Below are 17,800 nucleotides of genomic sequence, written 5' to 3'. Positions count from 1 at the left end.
GAACTGTGTGTTGCATACGCTGAAAATGGGTCCCTGCGGCTAATTTTGGCATCAGTCAGGACCAGTATAGAGCTGCTTGATACTTCCGCCAAGATTGGTCAGATATGTCTGACCAGGAGATAGAGCGTTATACTACACCCATTTTTTACTATCCTGCAAGTCATGTGCTGCAGGTGTTAGTGCGGAGGATTTGACTCATAAAGGGTTCTGTATGTGGCGTCATCTGGTGCCGGCCCCTTTCACGACCCCCTTGGGTGGTTTGTTTTTCTCCTCTCAATTGCGGATCGCCGGGCGGGCCCCATTGTTGTACCTCACTTGGGGTTACTTCGCCATGCTGCCCTTTTTCATCTCAGGGTAATTCGCAGTTTCTTGCACTCTTCCCCTGTGACACAGACTACCGCTCCCGGCAGGGTTTTTTCGCAGTATATGAATTCCCCCTGGTGCCACCATAGTCTGTCATTCCCCTTGCAGGGATTACCACAGCCACCCTGGGTGGATGTCGTTTTCTACGAAACGCAAAGTGGCGTGGTTGACGCCCTGTGGTTACTTCCCAGTTTGCTCTGCCGTGAACTGGATACTGTTTTGGGCTCTTTCCCTCTTACACGGGGGGAAGCCTATTTCAGGTATTATTATCCCTGCTTTGGGGCTGGTAGCAGGTCCATTCTGGTTAGAGTGAATGTTGACCTGCACCTGTATCATACACCCTCAGTCTTACGTGCCTTCGGGTTCCCTGTTGCTGACTAGCGGGTGGATCGCATGGCGAGACTCTGGCTGTTGCCAGATACGAGGTATTGCAAAGTGTTTGGCCTCTTGTCCCAAATTCCCTGAGGGTCATCACGAGTCCCTCCTGGGGTGGATGGGCGTGTTACTCGTCTGATTACAGACGTCGACGCCTCCCATTCCTGCGTGGCCGGATTCTTCGGATCCGTAGGGGGTAACTCTGCCTGAAATCAGTATATCGCTTTCAGGGCTTGTTACCCATCCTACCATGGTTATAGCATGGTTGGTTAATACTATTGCATACTGAGCTGATGCATTTGTAATGTTTTTCCCCTCCAACACGTCTGGGGTTCAAATGTATTTGGTCGCTCACGTAATATATGCAGTTGTCATAGGTGGAAATGCCTATATTGGATATCAGTCTCCTAACTTTCAGAGTTCCAGCTGCGACTGTATCCTCCGTAATACCCTGTGGCTGCGCTCTGGGAATGCAGAGGTGCAGATACCATGTATAGGGTAGATCTTGTTTGGTCCTGACCTTGACAGGATTGTAGTAACATTGGCAGTACAAGTTTACCGCCTTCAGCTATGCCTACTACAAGGCCTCAGACTAAGTCTGTTAAGTCTTTTTGTCCTCTGGGTCAGCCTAAAGGTCTGTTTCTTCATAGACTGTCGGCCTCTATGAGGGCCGACATATCCAGTACCGAACAGGCCTGGACTGCCTGCCGATCCTGCTTCTGAACCTACGGATATATCTTCAGCCTGACAAGACAGGCCTACCACTGGGAGATGGCGATTTTCTCAGTTCGCCCGGTACTAGTGTCAAGTTGCCGCAGCTACGTGGGTAGGAGGGTACGCCCTCTCTTTGCTCAGGCGGCCTCTTTCCAGGTGATGGTACGCAGGCCCTTATTCAGACCCGAACAGGGCCTTACAAATCCAGAAAGCTATACAGTTGTTGCGGTAAGCGGAGCTCATTAGGCCATCCCCACTTTCTCAGCGAGGGACCGGTTGTTCTGCTTTCTTTCTGTTGCGGTGGCTGAATGGTCCTCTTTGGCCTATTTTCTGTCTCAATTCCCTAAACCAGTTCCTAAAGCTACCTGGGCTCAGGAGGCAATCCCTAGGCTCCATCATACTATGTTTGGAACCTGGGGACTTTATGGTATCGCTGGATATACAGGACGCGTGCCTACGGGTACTTACAGAGACCTTTCCTCAGCATGGACTGAGGTTTGCTGTATCACAGCACTTAGAATTTTTCGGGCTCTGCCTGTTGGGACTGTCCACAGCCCCACAGGGGTTTACCAGCATTTTGGATTTTCTGACAGTTCTGTTCAGTATATCCCAATGCTCCTGTACCTGGACAACCTCCTGCTCTTAGCAGGATCGCCGGGGTACTTTACAGCCAGGTCAGGATGACCGTGGCTTCTTCAGGGTGCAGACGTTTAATCAACGGGGAAAAAGTCCTCCCTGCATCCCTCTCTGGGTATTCTTCACCTAGGAGCCCTGCTGGATTCTCAGAATCTGAGAATTCTTCTGGCGTAAGACGGCATCTCCACTCTTCCATTAGGAGTACATGGATGTCTACGCAGTCGAGATATGTCTTTACACTCTGGGATGCATGGTCCACTATTCAGTGTCTGCCTTTGGAAGGGTTGAATGGGCTCAGTTCCATTCCAGGCCTTTCCATAATTGGCTTATTTCCAGATGGAACGAGTTTTTTCTGTCGGATCACTGTTCAAACAATGATGCTCTCTCCGGAGGCAAGTCGGTCCCTTTCTGGGTGTGGGTATGGTCATCTCGTCCAGGGTATTCTTTGCTAAGGACAGTGTCTGGTTCGCATCCATTTCAGTGCAGTTGGACGTCTGTCGATTCCACCCTGTCAATTAACTTGTTGGAACTTTAGTCTGTCTTGGGCCTTCACTCTGGCATAACTCTTGTTTCACGGTGAACCTGAAAAAGTTCAGTCCAACTGGGTCAGGGCAGTGGCTTCCTTTTTAGCAACACTGTTCGTTGGGTGGCAATGACAAGTATGTCACACATTCGGACATAGTCCGAGGGTCTCCTCCCGACCATCTCAGCAGCGTTCATTTCAAGTCCTCAGCCGTCACGACGTGCATCCCGGGGACTAGTCTCTTCCCCAAGAGAGGTTTCATCTCCTAGTTAGCAGGGGGGGCCCCCCTGAGGTGACCCTCCTGGCCTTCTGACTTTATCACACTATGGTGTTACAGTCCAACTCTTGGGATTCTGAAGCATCCTTCAGTGACTCTTTGTCGGTGAAGTGGTCCTTCCAATTTCAGTACCTGTGTTCTCCGGTCTCCCTTCTTCCTCGAGGGAAGTGTTTCAATCGTGATGGAGATGCTTTCCTGCTGGTGGCTCCTGATTGCCCCAGATGTCAGGGGTATTTGGATTTTCGGAGTCTCTCCATCGATACTCCATTCCTGATGCTTCACTGCCCGGACCTGTTATCTCAGGGTCCTTGGTTTTGCCTTGGACCTGGGTTGTTTGTCTTTGACTGCGTCCCTACAGTGGTCTTACGGCTTCCCTGGCTTTGTCATCATTGGAATGATTAGAGCACATGGATCAGCTTTTGCTGGGACCTACCACAAACTGGCAGCCATAATTTTTATGGTATTGTTCCTGTTGATACAATCCTCCGGTGTCCAGGATTTCCTGATATTCTGGCATTCCTTCCGGCTGGCTTGGGTTGCACCCTCGGCCTGGCCTTCCTGACAGTGCGGATCTCTACACTGTCAGTATGATTAAGATATGGAATTGCTTCGCTCTGGTATCCAGTTCATCCTTTGGAGTGTTTTCTGGAATATGCCTCCATTTGTCCTCCCTAGGGACTCCTTGGGAGTGAGTAGTGGTTCTTCGTTCCCTCTGGGGACAGTCCATGGAACAGCTGGTTGTGATAGCCATTACATGGTCTATTGCTTTGGCTCTCTCTCATTCTCTCAGGGTGTTTATATCAACCAGGTGAGTGTCGGAATTGGGAGCGTTCTCATGTGGCTTTCTCTTCTGGAGGGCATCATGTCAGGGTGTGAGTTGCTCTCACCCTGTGTTTCTTCTTAGTGATTTTTAGGTTCCATATTATTCTGGAACTTATGGTACGGCCATTCAGTCTCCAGTCCTCTCGGCTGGTGTGGCCTCATTGACTGTGGTCCGGGCCTCTGTGGATTTATGTGATCCGTTCAGGTTCCTTACGGAAATCGGACTCCTTATTGGTGGTCTGAGATTTCTGGTTTTAACAGGAAAGGATGGCCGGCCTATAGCCAGATGTTGGCTGGATGGCCTCGTATGTCTTCTTCAGGGGCCTACCCATGGGTAGGCCTTTCTGTTGTTGATGCTTGTTTTTTCTCGGGCCATGTAACCGTCGTGGGCGGCTCGCTGTGGCGCTTTGGCTGTGTTGCCTTACTAGGCGGCCACGTGGTCTTCTGTCCACACCTTTTTAAGCTTCTAGGCATTGGTTTCCTTTGCCTCTCAGGATGCTTCCTTTTTGGCAACGGATTCTCCTCTCAGCACAGGAGCGTCCCCACCCTTGGTTGAAATGCTTTGGGACATCCCCAAGGTCAACCCTGTCGACCCCCTATGGACCCTGAAGTAGAAAACAACAGATATGGTAAGAACTTACCTTTGTTATCTCTGTTTCTACGAAGTCCATAGGGTCCACAGGGCGTCCGCCCTGACGCACCTGGCTTCATATGGGCTGTGTGGCTGGTCACTGGTTTTCCGTCTCCCATTTCTGTGAGTATGGTTATTGAGTGTTCCAGGTTTCTCTCTCTTTTTCTCTCCTCCTCCGGCCTTTGGCTACTTACAAACTGAGGTGCCTCTGGCTTGGGGGTGGGGTTATAGGGAGAGTGGACCCAAGTGCATCCTGGGAGCTAAAAGCTTTAACTGCGTGGTGCCCGGATTTGGTTCCCAACCTATACCCCAAGGTCAACCCTGTGGACCCTATGGACTTCGTAGAAACAGAGATAACAAAGGTAAGTTCTTACCATATCTCTTGTTTTTTTCTGCGTTAAGTCTGGTGCGCGCTCCCGCTTATCCCCGTATTCAATATAAATATAACGAAAATGGGAAACTCCGAAGTTGGATTTGCGTAAAGTTACGAATTTTTCCTTAAAATAATTGTAAGACCCCCCTAAAGTTGTAAAAACATGGGGGAACACTATGGGTACCCCCGTTTTAGCCTTTAATTGAAAGTCGGGGATTTAAATAGCCGCAGCAGGTGTTTTTTTCCCGACATTGAAGAAATGATGCAGAAGAGCACTTAGGTTATTTTTTTCGTGTTTTTAAGTGGTCCCATCAAATTTGGGGTACATGAAAATGGGTACTAGCATATTTTGATGTCCCTAAAGTAAGTTTTTAAAAATTCTGCATTTGTGCACCTGCCGCTATAATTCTATTCTTCAAAACACCTGCCGCATACTTGCAGAATAGCCCTGAACCTATTTCCCTATTGTTTAACAATTTTTCCCATTTATTTTTTTTTTCACCCCAATTTTTAAGTTCATTTTTTGGGGTGTCCCTATTTTTTTTTTTTAACTTTTTTTGACACAGTTCTTTTTTTAAATGTCATTCTCAGGGGTGCAGGCTATTTTTTTTAAGCCTCTACCCTATAACCCCAATTCTGCACTTTTTTTCGACACCTATTCAATGGTGAAAACTTGTCACCGTTTTTTATCAAAGACTTGTCAAAACTGCGATAAGTCTTTGAAATTGAATAGGGTGTAAAAGTAAAACATGCGATAATGACGTCATAATTGCGATATTAACGCAAAATCTATGTTATCGCACCCATATTGAATACCCCTGAATGTCAGATACTGTATACTGATTTGTATATGGGGGCAGTTCCAAAAATGGGATATACGATTGGATCTTCCATAATCCATACACATGGTAGCTTGACGTCATTGGATAAAATCAATAAGATTCGAGAGCGTTGAAACGCCGCCAATGGCACCACAACTAGCGGCTCGATCTCGTAGAGTTTTATTTGCTGCCCTATAAGGCTGCAAGCAAAAATCCGTGAGTCTGGCGGTAATGTTATTCAAGTCTAATTGAATTGACCCCCATGTGTTTTTCTGCTTTCACCAATGGTGGCACAAAGGGTGTGTTGCTGGAATTCACAATGCCGTACCTAGAACACATAACCTGCATCATCACTACACATTATACTTGATTATGTCCATGGCATTACAAACGTAGGGCCTGATTCAGACCCGCTCGCGAGCGCTGAGCACTCGCAAGCGGGTCGATGGTGCCCTAGTGCGCATGCGCACGACGGAGGGAGCTCTGTCGTGCGCATGCGCGAGACCCGAATAACGACGGGGTAGCCGTCGTTATGGGTCTCGCACCAAAGGGGGCGTGCTGTCGATGTTGATTGACAGCACGCCCCCTTTGGTGGGCGTGCCGGGGGCGTGGCTGCCAGACGGAGGCGTTCCCATGTGAACGCCTACCGTCTGGGTCCGGCCCCACTGACATCACTAGTGATGTCAGTGGGAGTGATTTTGGCTCTGATAGAGCCAAAATCACTCCAGGGCTTGCGGTCACCGAGACCCTACCGCAGGGTCTCGTCGCAAGCCTGATGGTCACGATGGTCTTGACCATCGCAACCATCTTTTTGACCGCTCGCATATGCTGTGGGTGGTCACCCACAGCTATGCGAGCAGCCAGGAGGCCACTCCAAGTTTAGGTAGGAGGGCCCTGATTCAGAGCGAGCGCTCTGGTCAGAGCGTCCGGCTCTGAATCAGGCCCTTAATTTAACTAAGAAAATTAAGAAATTGTGGTGGTTTGCTGTGTAAATTTAATACTTTCATGCACCGGTTACATCTTAATTGCAGAAATCTTGCATAAAAATTGGTCTGTCTTTGTAAATCTGTGCCTATTTTTGCTCTCTCTGCATAGCATGAAGTGGAAGAACTACGTAGAAAGAAAGAAATTACTGTCCGAGGATTGAACTGTCCAAAACCTGTGTATGGTTTCCAACAGGCCAATTTTCCTCGTAAGTTGCTTAAGTCTGTGTTGTTGTTGTTTATTTTAAGCGCATCACAAATTTCTTGTTTGTTTTTTTAATAAATAAGTAAATAGTCTGCTTTTCAGTGACATTTTATATATATAATATTTGTTTTTTAATGATACTGCAGAGTATGTAATGGATGTTCTTATGGATCAGCGATTCAAGGAACCTACACCTATCCAGTGCCAGGGCTTCCCTCTTGCCTTGAGTGGTCGGGACATGGTAGGCATTGCACAGACTGGATCTGGTAAAACACTTGCGGTATGTAACTTTAATTGTCCTTAAAAATGAATGAAGCGTTGTAGCATTATTTCATGCACACCACAAAGCACTCTTCCTTTTTCGATTTAATTATCCCTTGTGATAGATGGATCAACCTTCCCTTGACCTCACTGTACTTTAAAAAGGAATTTAAGGGGAATTTATTTTATAAATATATGGGTTTTTGAAATACACTTAAAGGGGTTGTCCATTTTGAAGGGACCAATACGATAATGTGATCTGAAGATCTTCTCCACACTGCAGCATTTGCACAGCTGGAAGGCACACAGCTTTTAGCGTTGGATGACTGGACATAACAGGAACGCAAGGTGCTGCATTAATTACGAATCTTGGCAGACATTGCTGTCCTACTGTACATCAATTCTTTGTTTTGTGGTGTTACATGCAACTGAAATTATGCACTCCATGCCAATAACTAAATAAAGAATGTGGATATATGTGTGTTCCATTTTCTGGAACCTCTCCAAAGTGTAGATAATTAAAATAAAGTTTTATTATGACATTCTATATTTTTCTATTGATGGCAGTTTTCCTGCTAGTAATTTATTTTTATTTTTTTCAATCCTATTTAAGGATGTTGCAGTTTGCCTATTTTGACAAGAATGCCTGGCGAGTACAATAGTTGCAATTACTTATTAACATTCAAGTTTAGTCAATCTATGGGACCTTTTACATATATATATTATTGAGAATTATTTGTATGTCTTATACTTGGCAACGAGCCTGACCCATCTGTACATTCTGGGCCTTCAGAAATCTTGCTTCTGTTGAACAGCTGTGCAGTGTTATGTTGCTCCTCCACCAAGCTTTATAAAATCTATCAGTGGCATCTGATGTCTTAAGCTGGGTACACATTCGACTACTTGCAAACGATGTAATGTCATCAACGATTTCCCTTGAACTCCATGGAACTCTCGGACAAATAATATAGTGCATATACGCTGTTCAATCTTACCAACGACCACACGATATATTGCACATCGCTAACTATTTCCAAATCGATATGTCATTTACTTACCAAAACACGTGACGACCATCTTAAAGATTTCTGTTAAATTTAAATTATGGCCTTACTATGACACAGATGCATGCGTTGATCGGTGAGATCCGTGTATGCATCTGTGTGTAAAAAGCGTAAAGTGTTAAAATAAAATGAGGTGGCCATCACCCCTAAAAGCACAACCAGCACCGGACTTTTCAGAGCCAGTCCTGGTTGTGTAAATACGGGGGTCAAAGACGTAGGGGTCCCCTGTATTTATTACAACCAATACTGGTCTCGGTGAGCCGGTCCTGGTTTTCGAAATACAGGGGACAAAATGAGTAGGGGTCCCCTATATTTTACATAACCAGCACCAGACTTTCTAGTGGGGGTTTAATTCCACAGCCAGGAGAACCCTTTCACCAGGTTCCCCGGCCAAAGCATTACACCTGACCGCTAGTCAGCTCAAGCTGGGGAGGAGGGGACCCCCCAATAAAAAGGGGTCCCCCTATCCAGAGCCTCCGCCTCTCTTAGCCAATGAAAAGTTCCCACGATTGACTTCAATGATGAGAACCGCTAGGTTACTAAAGGTTACATAGCGGTTATCACCATTGAAGTCAATGCTGGGAACCCTACGTATTTTGTCCTCCGTATTTACACAACTAGACCAGGCTCTGAACAGTCCGGTGCTGGTCGTGCTTTTAGTAATTTTGTTTTTAACATTTTACAAGCTTTTACACAGATGTATACACTGATCTGTGCATGCATCTGTGTCATTAATACCTGCTCATGCTAAAATCACCAGCATGAAGAAGGTCTGAGGAGAGTGTCCAGGGAATGCCTTTCAAGTGAAGGCCACATCGTCCACGTCGGAACAACATGTCGTTCGGAAGAGGGGGATCGGTAACGAAATTAACAGATCTTCCTGCATGTACAAAATATCTGAAGATATGACCAACGACCCGTGGGAACGTGCACAGTGTGATAGAGTGTACACACTGGACGGTATGAAAGATTTGTCGTTCCGATCCGTCGGAATCAGCCAAATTGCTCAAGATATTGTGTAGTGTGTAGGGGCTTTTACTGTAGGTACATATTGTTGCTAGCTGCGTTCTTTAATGGCTTCTATACTGAATCAGATCTTTTTGTTTTTACCCATTCTTGTGTTGTGGACTGCTTCATTCAATTCCACTATTCCTGTGCACACCAGTGCAGCACATAATAAAACCTTAGTTTTGTACTCCGTTAAAACTTTCTTTCTTCTTCAGGGTCCATAGGCTCCACAGGGAGACCTTGGGGTGTAGGTTGGATCTGGATCCTGGGCACCACGCAGTTAAAGCTTTTGCTCCCAGGATGCACTGGTCCATCCTCCCTATACCCCGCCCCCGAGCCAGAGGCACCTCAGTTATACTTGGTGCTCGTCCTGAGTCGGGTCACTGTTAACACGGGGCTGTTTAGCAGCCACAAAGCTGATTTTATTTTATGATTTGGTAGTTTTTTTTTTTTTTTTTCTACAGAGCGCACAGCACCAGAATGTCCATAGGATGTCTGCGCTGCCGCTCCGTCACTCCGCCGGCGCCGCAACGCCAGTACCGATCTGGGGATATCGGCGGGACCCCGGGATCTGTTGTAGCCGGGCCCCGCGGGATATCCCGGACTGCGGCTGGACGTACGGGGACAGATAAAAGTAGCGGTGACCCGCATGTTAGCAGTCCTACCTTCGGTCTCTGGAGGTGCTGTCTGTGGAAGCAGGCCCTGCGCTCCACTAGACCCAGGGACTTGTAGTTGGTGAGGGAGCCAGGGTCCCGGGGGTTAATTGTCAGCCAGGGGAGGCAGCCTTCCCTGTTTAGCGGCTCAGCTCAGCGCGCATTTCCGCTGAGGTCTGGCTTTGCTGAGCTGTTTCCTCGCATTCGGTATGGGATCCCGGCTGCCACATGACCGGCAGGTCGATTCCCGGCTGCGGCAGCCTGACAAAACAGCAGAGCCCGGCAGCGGAAGCCCGACAGCGCTGGAAATCCCACTCGTCCCTAAGGTAAGTGTAAACTAACCTAACCAACCCCCCTAACCCTCCTTAGGGGTGCCTAACCCTAACCTCTCTCCCAAGTCCCTAACCCCCCCTTCCCCGCTACTTTTTTTTATGCCAAGTTACATTGTGCTTCGTATACAGACTCAGACGCACGCAAATATAGAAGTGTTGCCTCAAATTAATCCGTGCAATGTCTTGAAGCAGGTTGTTGCGTTGTGACGAAGACGCATTTTCTTCCCAAAAATACGCTTTGTGCAAGCTGAATTGCATGGGACTTGGCATCTCACTCACGCCAGGCTTCGTGCTCTGCATGGTGTGTTGAGACTAGGTGTATGCGGACACATCTGTAGACCAGCGGTGCCATGCTATTACTCAGTCCTCTCCCAGATTCTCTGTACATTGTTCCCCTATATAGTTGGCAGCTCCCTATTTAAATTATTTAGGCAATCGGGGAAAGCCTTCTAAAAAGTGGAGGTTTCCATAGCCATCAGACAGCTTCTTCCTATCATTTACTGTATATAATAAGTGAGAAAACTTGTCTGTCTGTTTTGTCCTTTATGCACGGCCAGAGTTTTGGACCTAGCTCCACCAAATTTGGCTTGGTGATGTAGTTTGACCAAGATTAGGTTTTTGCCTAGGTTTGAACTTCGTCAGAGCCACACACTGTCATACAATCCCTAAATATGAGGACACTCTTAAATTACACAGGTTCCGGGGCTGGCTCCAGTGGAAATTGACAGTCTGCCAAAAATCTGTGTGAAAGCTGCAGAAGTATCCACTGTCTGAGCCAGTGTTAAACTTTGACTCATGCAAGTTCTTATCAAATCCAGACTAAGGGCCTGATTCAGACCCGTTCACTATCTGCGTACGCTCGCTAGATGCGTACGCAAATTTGTCAGTGACGCCACGGGAAGCGATCGCTCGCCAAGGCATAAGCACGCCCACCATGTCTTAGCGAGTGGCCACTTTGTGTATTCGTACGCCCAATCGCACAGGCAGAGCCGCCCACCAGCACACGTCATCTCCAGGAAGTGTATTAAAACATTGGAACAAAGTGCACCATCGGATGTGAACGCAGTGCTTGAGGTGGCTTCACCCTACCGCAAGCATTGCGAGGAAATCAGTGTAAAAAAAATGGCAAGTGACGTGTACTATGACGCTGCCTGTTGTTTATGCACACCTCTAAAACGGCGTTGAAACACTCAGGCACGTTCGCATCAACCCCCCAGTTATTAGTGTCCTGCCCCTGTTACCGCCCACAAACGGCCTCTCCTGTCACTCATTGGGCTGCCTTTGCTGGGCGAGCGAGAGGGTTGTGATCGCAGTGTGTAGTTCACGCAAGCGCAGAACGAAGCGTGCGCATGCGCGTACACATCGGGCCGCTTGCGAACACACAGCGCGAGCGGCTCTGAATCAGGCCCTAAGTCCGTTTTAAAGTGACCATATATACTATACCCCTTTTCCACTGCCAGCAATATCCCGAGTTTTTGCACTTGAGCGCGCAAAACCCGGGTTATTTTGCTGTGTGAAAGGGCAGGGCTGATATAAGCCGTGTCAAGTGATCTGGCATTTGAGCCCTGGTCACAAGCCGGGTTCAACCTGGATCATGAAGCAGTGTGAACGGGTGGGGCAGGTCGATGCGACCCGGGTCCGGTTATCTGCATAGAGAGAGCCGGCGCTTAGAGATGAGATCACCTCCAAGCGCCGGCTCATCACGTGACGCTGATGGCGTCATTGACATGGCACTAGTGCCGGGTCTTACCGTCTGTCTGTAAGGGGTCTCAGCCGGGTTGCTCCCGGGATGGGCACGTGAACATCATCCCGGGTGTGACCCGGCAAACCAGTGGAAAAGGGGTATTAGTCATCCCTTTGCGTTTGCATGCAAGTGCTTAAGTAGATCTTTGGGGGCCACATAGCAAGATTTTAAAAGGCCCAAGGAGGGAAAAAAAAAAAAACAACAACATATATTTGCCCCCACACAGAGCACTGTCATGTTATGCCACACAGAGCCTATTCACGTTATGCCACACAGTAGTACCCCTTATACACAGTAGTGCCCCTTATACATTATGCAACAAAGTAATGCCCCTTACACTACACAGTAATGTCCCTTACACATTATACCACACAGTAAAGGTGCATATTCACTACATGAGTGTAGAACGACTGTACGATTACAACATCAAAATCGTTCATCATACTGTGCAAAGGATATTGTGCCCACACTGAACGATATGTCGTTCAGTGCAGGCACCCTCCCTAATCCCCAAACATGCATAACTTGTCGATATCTGCAGGTTGGGCTGCATTTTCAAGTGATGACCGATGCCAGCTGCGACCAGCGGGAGCACGCATCGCTGGTCATTGCCAGCATATTCACTGCACGATTAATGAACAATAAGATGTCTTAATCGTTCATTTTTATCATGTAGTGGATATGCGCTTTCAGGCCCTTTACAGATTATGCCACACAGTAGTAGTGTCCCATATAACATATTATGCAACACAGTAATGCGCCTTACACAATATGCTCTGCCCCAGCAGCCTCTCTCCTCCCCCTGTGTGCCATCAGCAGCCAGCAGATGTGGATTTGGTGCCGGGTCTCCAGCTAATTACAGCTGGCCCACAGACAGGCAGCAGTAGACATTGGCTCGCGACCGCTGTCTGTTAATCAGGAGCCACCTCTGCTGATTGGCGGCCGGTCAGCAAGCTCTGATTGCCTCGCGACCTGCAGCGCTGTCTCTCTATAGGAGCCTGACGGTGCGCCAGCTGTAATCAGCTGGCGGGCTGGCACCAAATCCACCGCTACCACCAGGGCCCACCTCGGGGGATCGGCCCTCCTTGTGCGGGCCACAGAGGCAGCCCGGGCACCATAGCAGCACCCCTTGCACCCGCGGAAGTTACGCCACTGTTTGCGTGCATGTTAGCAAACAGTGAGGTCTTTTTCAGGATCAATGGAATGGCTTTTAGGTGAGGACAATGTAAACCAGGGGTGGGGAACCTTTTTTTTCTGTTGAGGGCCATTTTGAGATATATTATATTCTCATCATTCGCGGGCCCGGTGCAGGCCGTGGTCCCTCAATGTGACGTCACACAGGGTGGGCCACAATCGCCGTTGATTACAGCAATACCCCCCAGAGCATCCTGAGGATGCTTCGGGGACATGTAAGTGCAGCGGTGTACCGTCAAAAGGGTCCTAAGGATGCTCCTGGTGGCACTGCTGCATAGATTCTGGCTGCAGGGTGCCATTCTGGGCACCCTGCTAGCCAGATGAGGCTAGCAGAAAAAAGCTCTGAGGGCCAGACCAAATGATTCTTCGGGCCTTATACGGCCCCAGGGCCTGAGGTTCCCCATCCGTGATGTAAACAAAGGCTGCAGGTGTACTTCAGGGTCCAGTCTTCAACCCGGGCAATGCCGGGTATCCCAGATAGATTTATATACTGTATTTGATAAATGCTAGCTACAAGCTAATTGGATGCTATGGGCAATTTCTCTTAGGTTTGATTGATTGTCTCTTCTAAGCTGAAGTTTGGCTGACACAGAGTTGAAGTAGGGAGTACAAAACCTTTTACGCTCTACTTTTCCTTTTTATGTTATGAAGTCAAATGTTTTGTTTTGTTGTTTTCCTCCCTCTCCTATTCATGCTGGAAGTAGGGGCAATGGAAATCAGCTTAGATCTTAATATACCAATACCTGCATGTTATTTGCAAGATTATTTTCTCAGCACTGACCTAAATATATAATTTTTCTTTCTTATAGTATTTGCTGCCTGCTATGGTACACATCAACCACCAACCTTACCTGGAGCGAGGCGATGGACCAATTGTACGTATAGAGCAACCTCTTTTGCTTTATCAGAATATTTGGAAATCATGCTGTCCAATCCATATGACACTAATATTTTTTTTACAGTGTTTGGTCCTAGCTCCAACCAGAGAGTTGGCTCAGCAAGTGCAGCAAGTAGCTGATGATTATGGAAAATCATCCCGCTTGAAGAGTACATGCATCTATGGAGGAGCACCTAAGGGTCCACAGATACGTGATCTGGAGAGAGGTAAATAGAAGATGTAATTGAGGGGATTGAAAATATACATATATTTTTTAAACTAGGTTGATTATGGTGAAAGCAGAACTTAAAAGCACACTAGATTAGGTCTTGTCTGACTACATAGATTTTTAGATGCCCTGTTTCTCTATTATCCATTGGGGACACCGGAACCATGTGTATCAGTAGAACCGATAGGAGTCTGGGCACCAAGAGGTAATGTATGAAGCAGGACATGCACCTCCTCCTCTATACTCTACCCCCTTCTTGCTGCAGCCAGTTTTTTCTTTGGTGTCTCTATAGGTGTATATATAATTTACATTTTTAACGAGCGGCCAGTGGGCCAACTGGCCCTCCACCGGGATCCCACTCTGATGGTCGGAGGCTCCTCAGTGGAACCTATTTTCAAGTGCAAGGAGGAGGTCTATTTAATTTCTCTCCTGCGCTCCGCTAGAAAATCTTCTGGCAGAAGCTTGGACTCCTCCTACTAAATACTTTCAGGTATCCAATTGAGTCTTGACCTTTTATCCCCACCCTTCTGCTGACCGAGCTAAGTGGGAATCTCTTCCTCCAGTGGACGCTCCTTTGGCAAGGCTGGTGAAATCTACCACTCTTTCTATCCCTAATGTGGCCTCTCAAAGACACCACAGATTAAAAATTCACGTAAATCCATTCTAATGCAGGCACAGCTCTCCGTACAGCCCTCTCCTCAATGTAGGTGTCTAAAACTTTGCAGAGATGGGTGGAATCTCTGGGTGATTGATTGCTGTCTCCTCTCTAAAGTTTTGGCTACAGCTGTTGTTGCTAGGCAAGCACTATGGCTATGTTACTGCCTTGCAGAATTGGAATTAATGGTGGCCCTGGAATCAACAGCTCCTTGTGTATTCAAGAAGGTAATGTCCATGATGTCTTCGAGGGATCCAGGTCACCCTTTACCTGGATGACCTGCACATTGTAGCTCGTTCTTCAGGAACACCTGGCCGTACAGGTTCTTTAAACACACGTATGGCTTATCAAGTGGCGCAAGTCCAGCCTTTCTCTGTCACATCGGGAGCTCTGCTGGATTCCAAGTCCCATGGAGTCTTTCTATCCAGAGACAAGATTGTGTCCTTACAGAGCATGGTACCGTCTCTACTTCGGAAGTGACAGGTGTCGGACCACCAATGAATGCAGCTTCGCTCCAGGCTTCTCCAGTTAAAAATTATTTCTAAGTGGAAACTCTCACACAATTCATCTGTGTTCTCTGCTTCTTTCCATGTCCCAGGGGGTATGTCACTTTCTATTATGGTAGCTTCAGCCCTCCGACTTCAACAAGGGGGGGCTTCCTAGTTACGAAAATGGATCCTACTCGCAACAGATTCAAGCATGAGGGGATGGGGCATCGTGACTTCCCACCATACCTTCCAGGGTCGATGGACAGTGTGGGAATCCCTACTCACAATCATCATTCTGGAGCTCCAGGAAATCTACTGTGCTCTTTGCATGCTAAACCAATTCTTCAAGGCAAGGTGAAGGTCCAGTTAGACAACGAGACCGCAGTCGTGTATATATATCAACCACCAGGAAGGCACCAAAAGTCTAGGTGCCATGTGAGAGGACAACAGGATTTCTGTTGGGCAGATCGCTTTCTCCCCGTGCTCTCAGTCTACATTCCGGGGGGTTCAGAACTGGGAGGTGGAACGTCTCAGTAGTCAAGATGGTCATGCAAGAGAACGGTCTCTCCACCCTGACATGTTCCAGGTGTTAGTGGATCATGGGGTCGTCTTGACATATACATAACGGCCTACCATCCCAATCACAAACTTCCCCCAGTACTACTCCTGAATGCAAAATCCAGAAGTCCTACTGGTTGCCATCTTATAAGCCTTTTTGAAGGCTAGATTATACTTAGGTCTTCATCTCTCCTCCTTTAAAGGTTTTGCTCTTTTGGTTTTGTTCCAGCGGAAGATCACTCTCATGCCGGCTGTTCAAACCTTTCTACAGGGGGCGTTACATATTCATCCTCTCTTCCTTACCCCAGTTGCTCCGTGGGATTTACTTCTCGTGTTAAGGGCCCTTCAGTTACATCCTTTTGAGCCCCCAGAATCATTAGACCTAACTGGATAACGTGGAAGACTGTGTTCGTCTTGTCTAATCTTTGTCTCATTGGGGATCTGATTTGAGTGCTTTATCGCGTAAATCCCTGTGTCTCATTTTTCATCGTGACCTTCCAGACCTCCTTATCAGACTGGGTTACCTTCCAAAAGTGGTTTCTAAATTTCATATCAATCAAGAAATCGTAGTACCCGCTTTCTGGAGACCAGGTCTCGGAACTCGAGTTCCTCCCTGGCCTTGCTGGACGTAGTGTGGGCATTTACATGGATAGGACCAAGATTATTTGCTGGCAGGATTCACTTTGTGTTCTCTATAACTTCACTAGAAGGGTTGGCCGGCTACCAAGCAAACTATGGTCCGTTGGATACGATTTGGTGATCCAGCAGTCATACTATTTGGGGAATAAGCCTGTTCTGGATTCAGAGCCGGACGCTCTGACAGAGCGCTATAGCGAGCGGCCGGGAAGATGGGCTTGCAATGAGATCCTTGTGGTAGGGTCTCGTTGCCGCAAGCCCAAGAGAGATTTCGGCTCAAACAGTGCCGAAATCTCTCCCACTGACATCACTTGTGATGTCAGTGGGGCCGCCCCCAAACGGAGGCATTCACATGGGAAAGCCTCCGTTTGGGCAGCCACTCCCCGGCCCGCCCACCAAAGGGGGCGTGCTGTCACTCAACATCGACAGCATGCCCCCTTTGGTACGAGACCCGGAGCGACGGTTTGCCCGTCGCTATCCGGGTCTCGTGCATGCGCACTGGGCCACCATCCGACCCGATATGCGCTCGCGAGCGGGTCTGAATCAGGCCCTTAGTTAGAGCCCATTCCACTCTGCCAGTAGGCACTTCCTGTGCGACTAGATGGTGGTGCCTCTGCGGAACAATTCTACCGAGCTGTTATGTGGTCTGCTGCACAAATCTTTATCAAATTCTACAGATTTGACACTTTCGCCTCTAGTTATGCTAGTTTGTGGGGCAGCTTGGGGATATCCCACCGTTCCAGTGTCTTTCATGAGTGATAGAGAAAAGGATTTAACAGGTAAGCACCTAAATCCAGTTTTCATGGGGGACACTGGATGCCCTCCCTTATGCCCCTGGCTTACTAGGGGTTATTTTCCAGTACACTTGGAAATCACAGGGTTCACCAGCCTCTCTTCTGTTTGCCTAACCTTTTCCTCCTATTCCCTGTCCTTTGGCTTTGTTAGTATTAAATAACTGCTGCAGGCAGGGGGTGGGCTATAGGGGAGGAGGAGCCTGTACTGCTTGGTGCCCAGACTCCTCCAGCTCCACCGATGCCCACGGTTCCAGTGTCCCCAATGGACTCTGAGAAAAGGATTTAACCAGCACAGAAAATTAAGTTTAGAAGTATAACATCTGGTTCTGCCATGCTGCTGACTGATCCTGTAAAAAGTAATAAACAAAATGCTGCAGCTTTCAAAAGCATCCACTGGGAATTGCAGCAAGACCAGTATGCTGTTTGTTCACAACATGTTATAAGGAACCAAACCTATTTTAAAACTAAACATTTTTACTACTGCAAAACCATAAAACTGGTTATATATGTAAAAGGCTATTGAAATGCTATGGACAAAAATAAGCATGCAAGGTTGCTCTTGAATTTTTTTTTTTTCTTTTTAA

The 17,800-nt window shown here is 47.6% G+C and overlaps 1 protein-coding gene across 3 annotated transcripts in view; it reads left to right on the top strand.

Moving 5' to 3' along the window:
* Positions 1–17,800, top strand: part of DDX17 (DEAD-box helicase 17) — a 50,325-nt gene that overhangs the window by 10,022 nt on the left and 22,503 nt on the right. For all 3 annotated transcript variants that reach the window (XM_088455113.1, XM_088455114.1, XM_088455115.1), the window contains exons 3-6: positions 6,631–6,727; positions 6,870–7,003; positions 13,789–13,854; positions 13,942–14,083. In XM_088455113.1, coding sequence (XP_088311239.1) covers positions 6,631–6,727; positions 6,870–7,003; positions 13,789–13,854; positions 13,942–14,083 — 439 coding nt within the window. The remainder of the gene's footprint in view (positions 1–6,630; positions 6,728–6,869; positions 7,004–13,788; positions 13,855–13,941; positions 14,084–17,800) is intronic.

Source organism: Taudactylus pleione, unplaced genomic scaffold, assembly GCF_031769625.1.
Source record: "Taudactylus pleione unplaced genomic scaffold, aTauple2 ptg000642l, whole genome shotgun sequence".
Taxonomy (NCBI): domain Eukaryota; kingdom Metazoa; phylum Chordata; class Amphibia; order Anura; family Myobatrachidae; genus Taudactylus; species Taudactylus pleione.
This window is presented reverse-complemented; position numbering and strand designations above follow the sequence as displayed.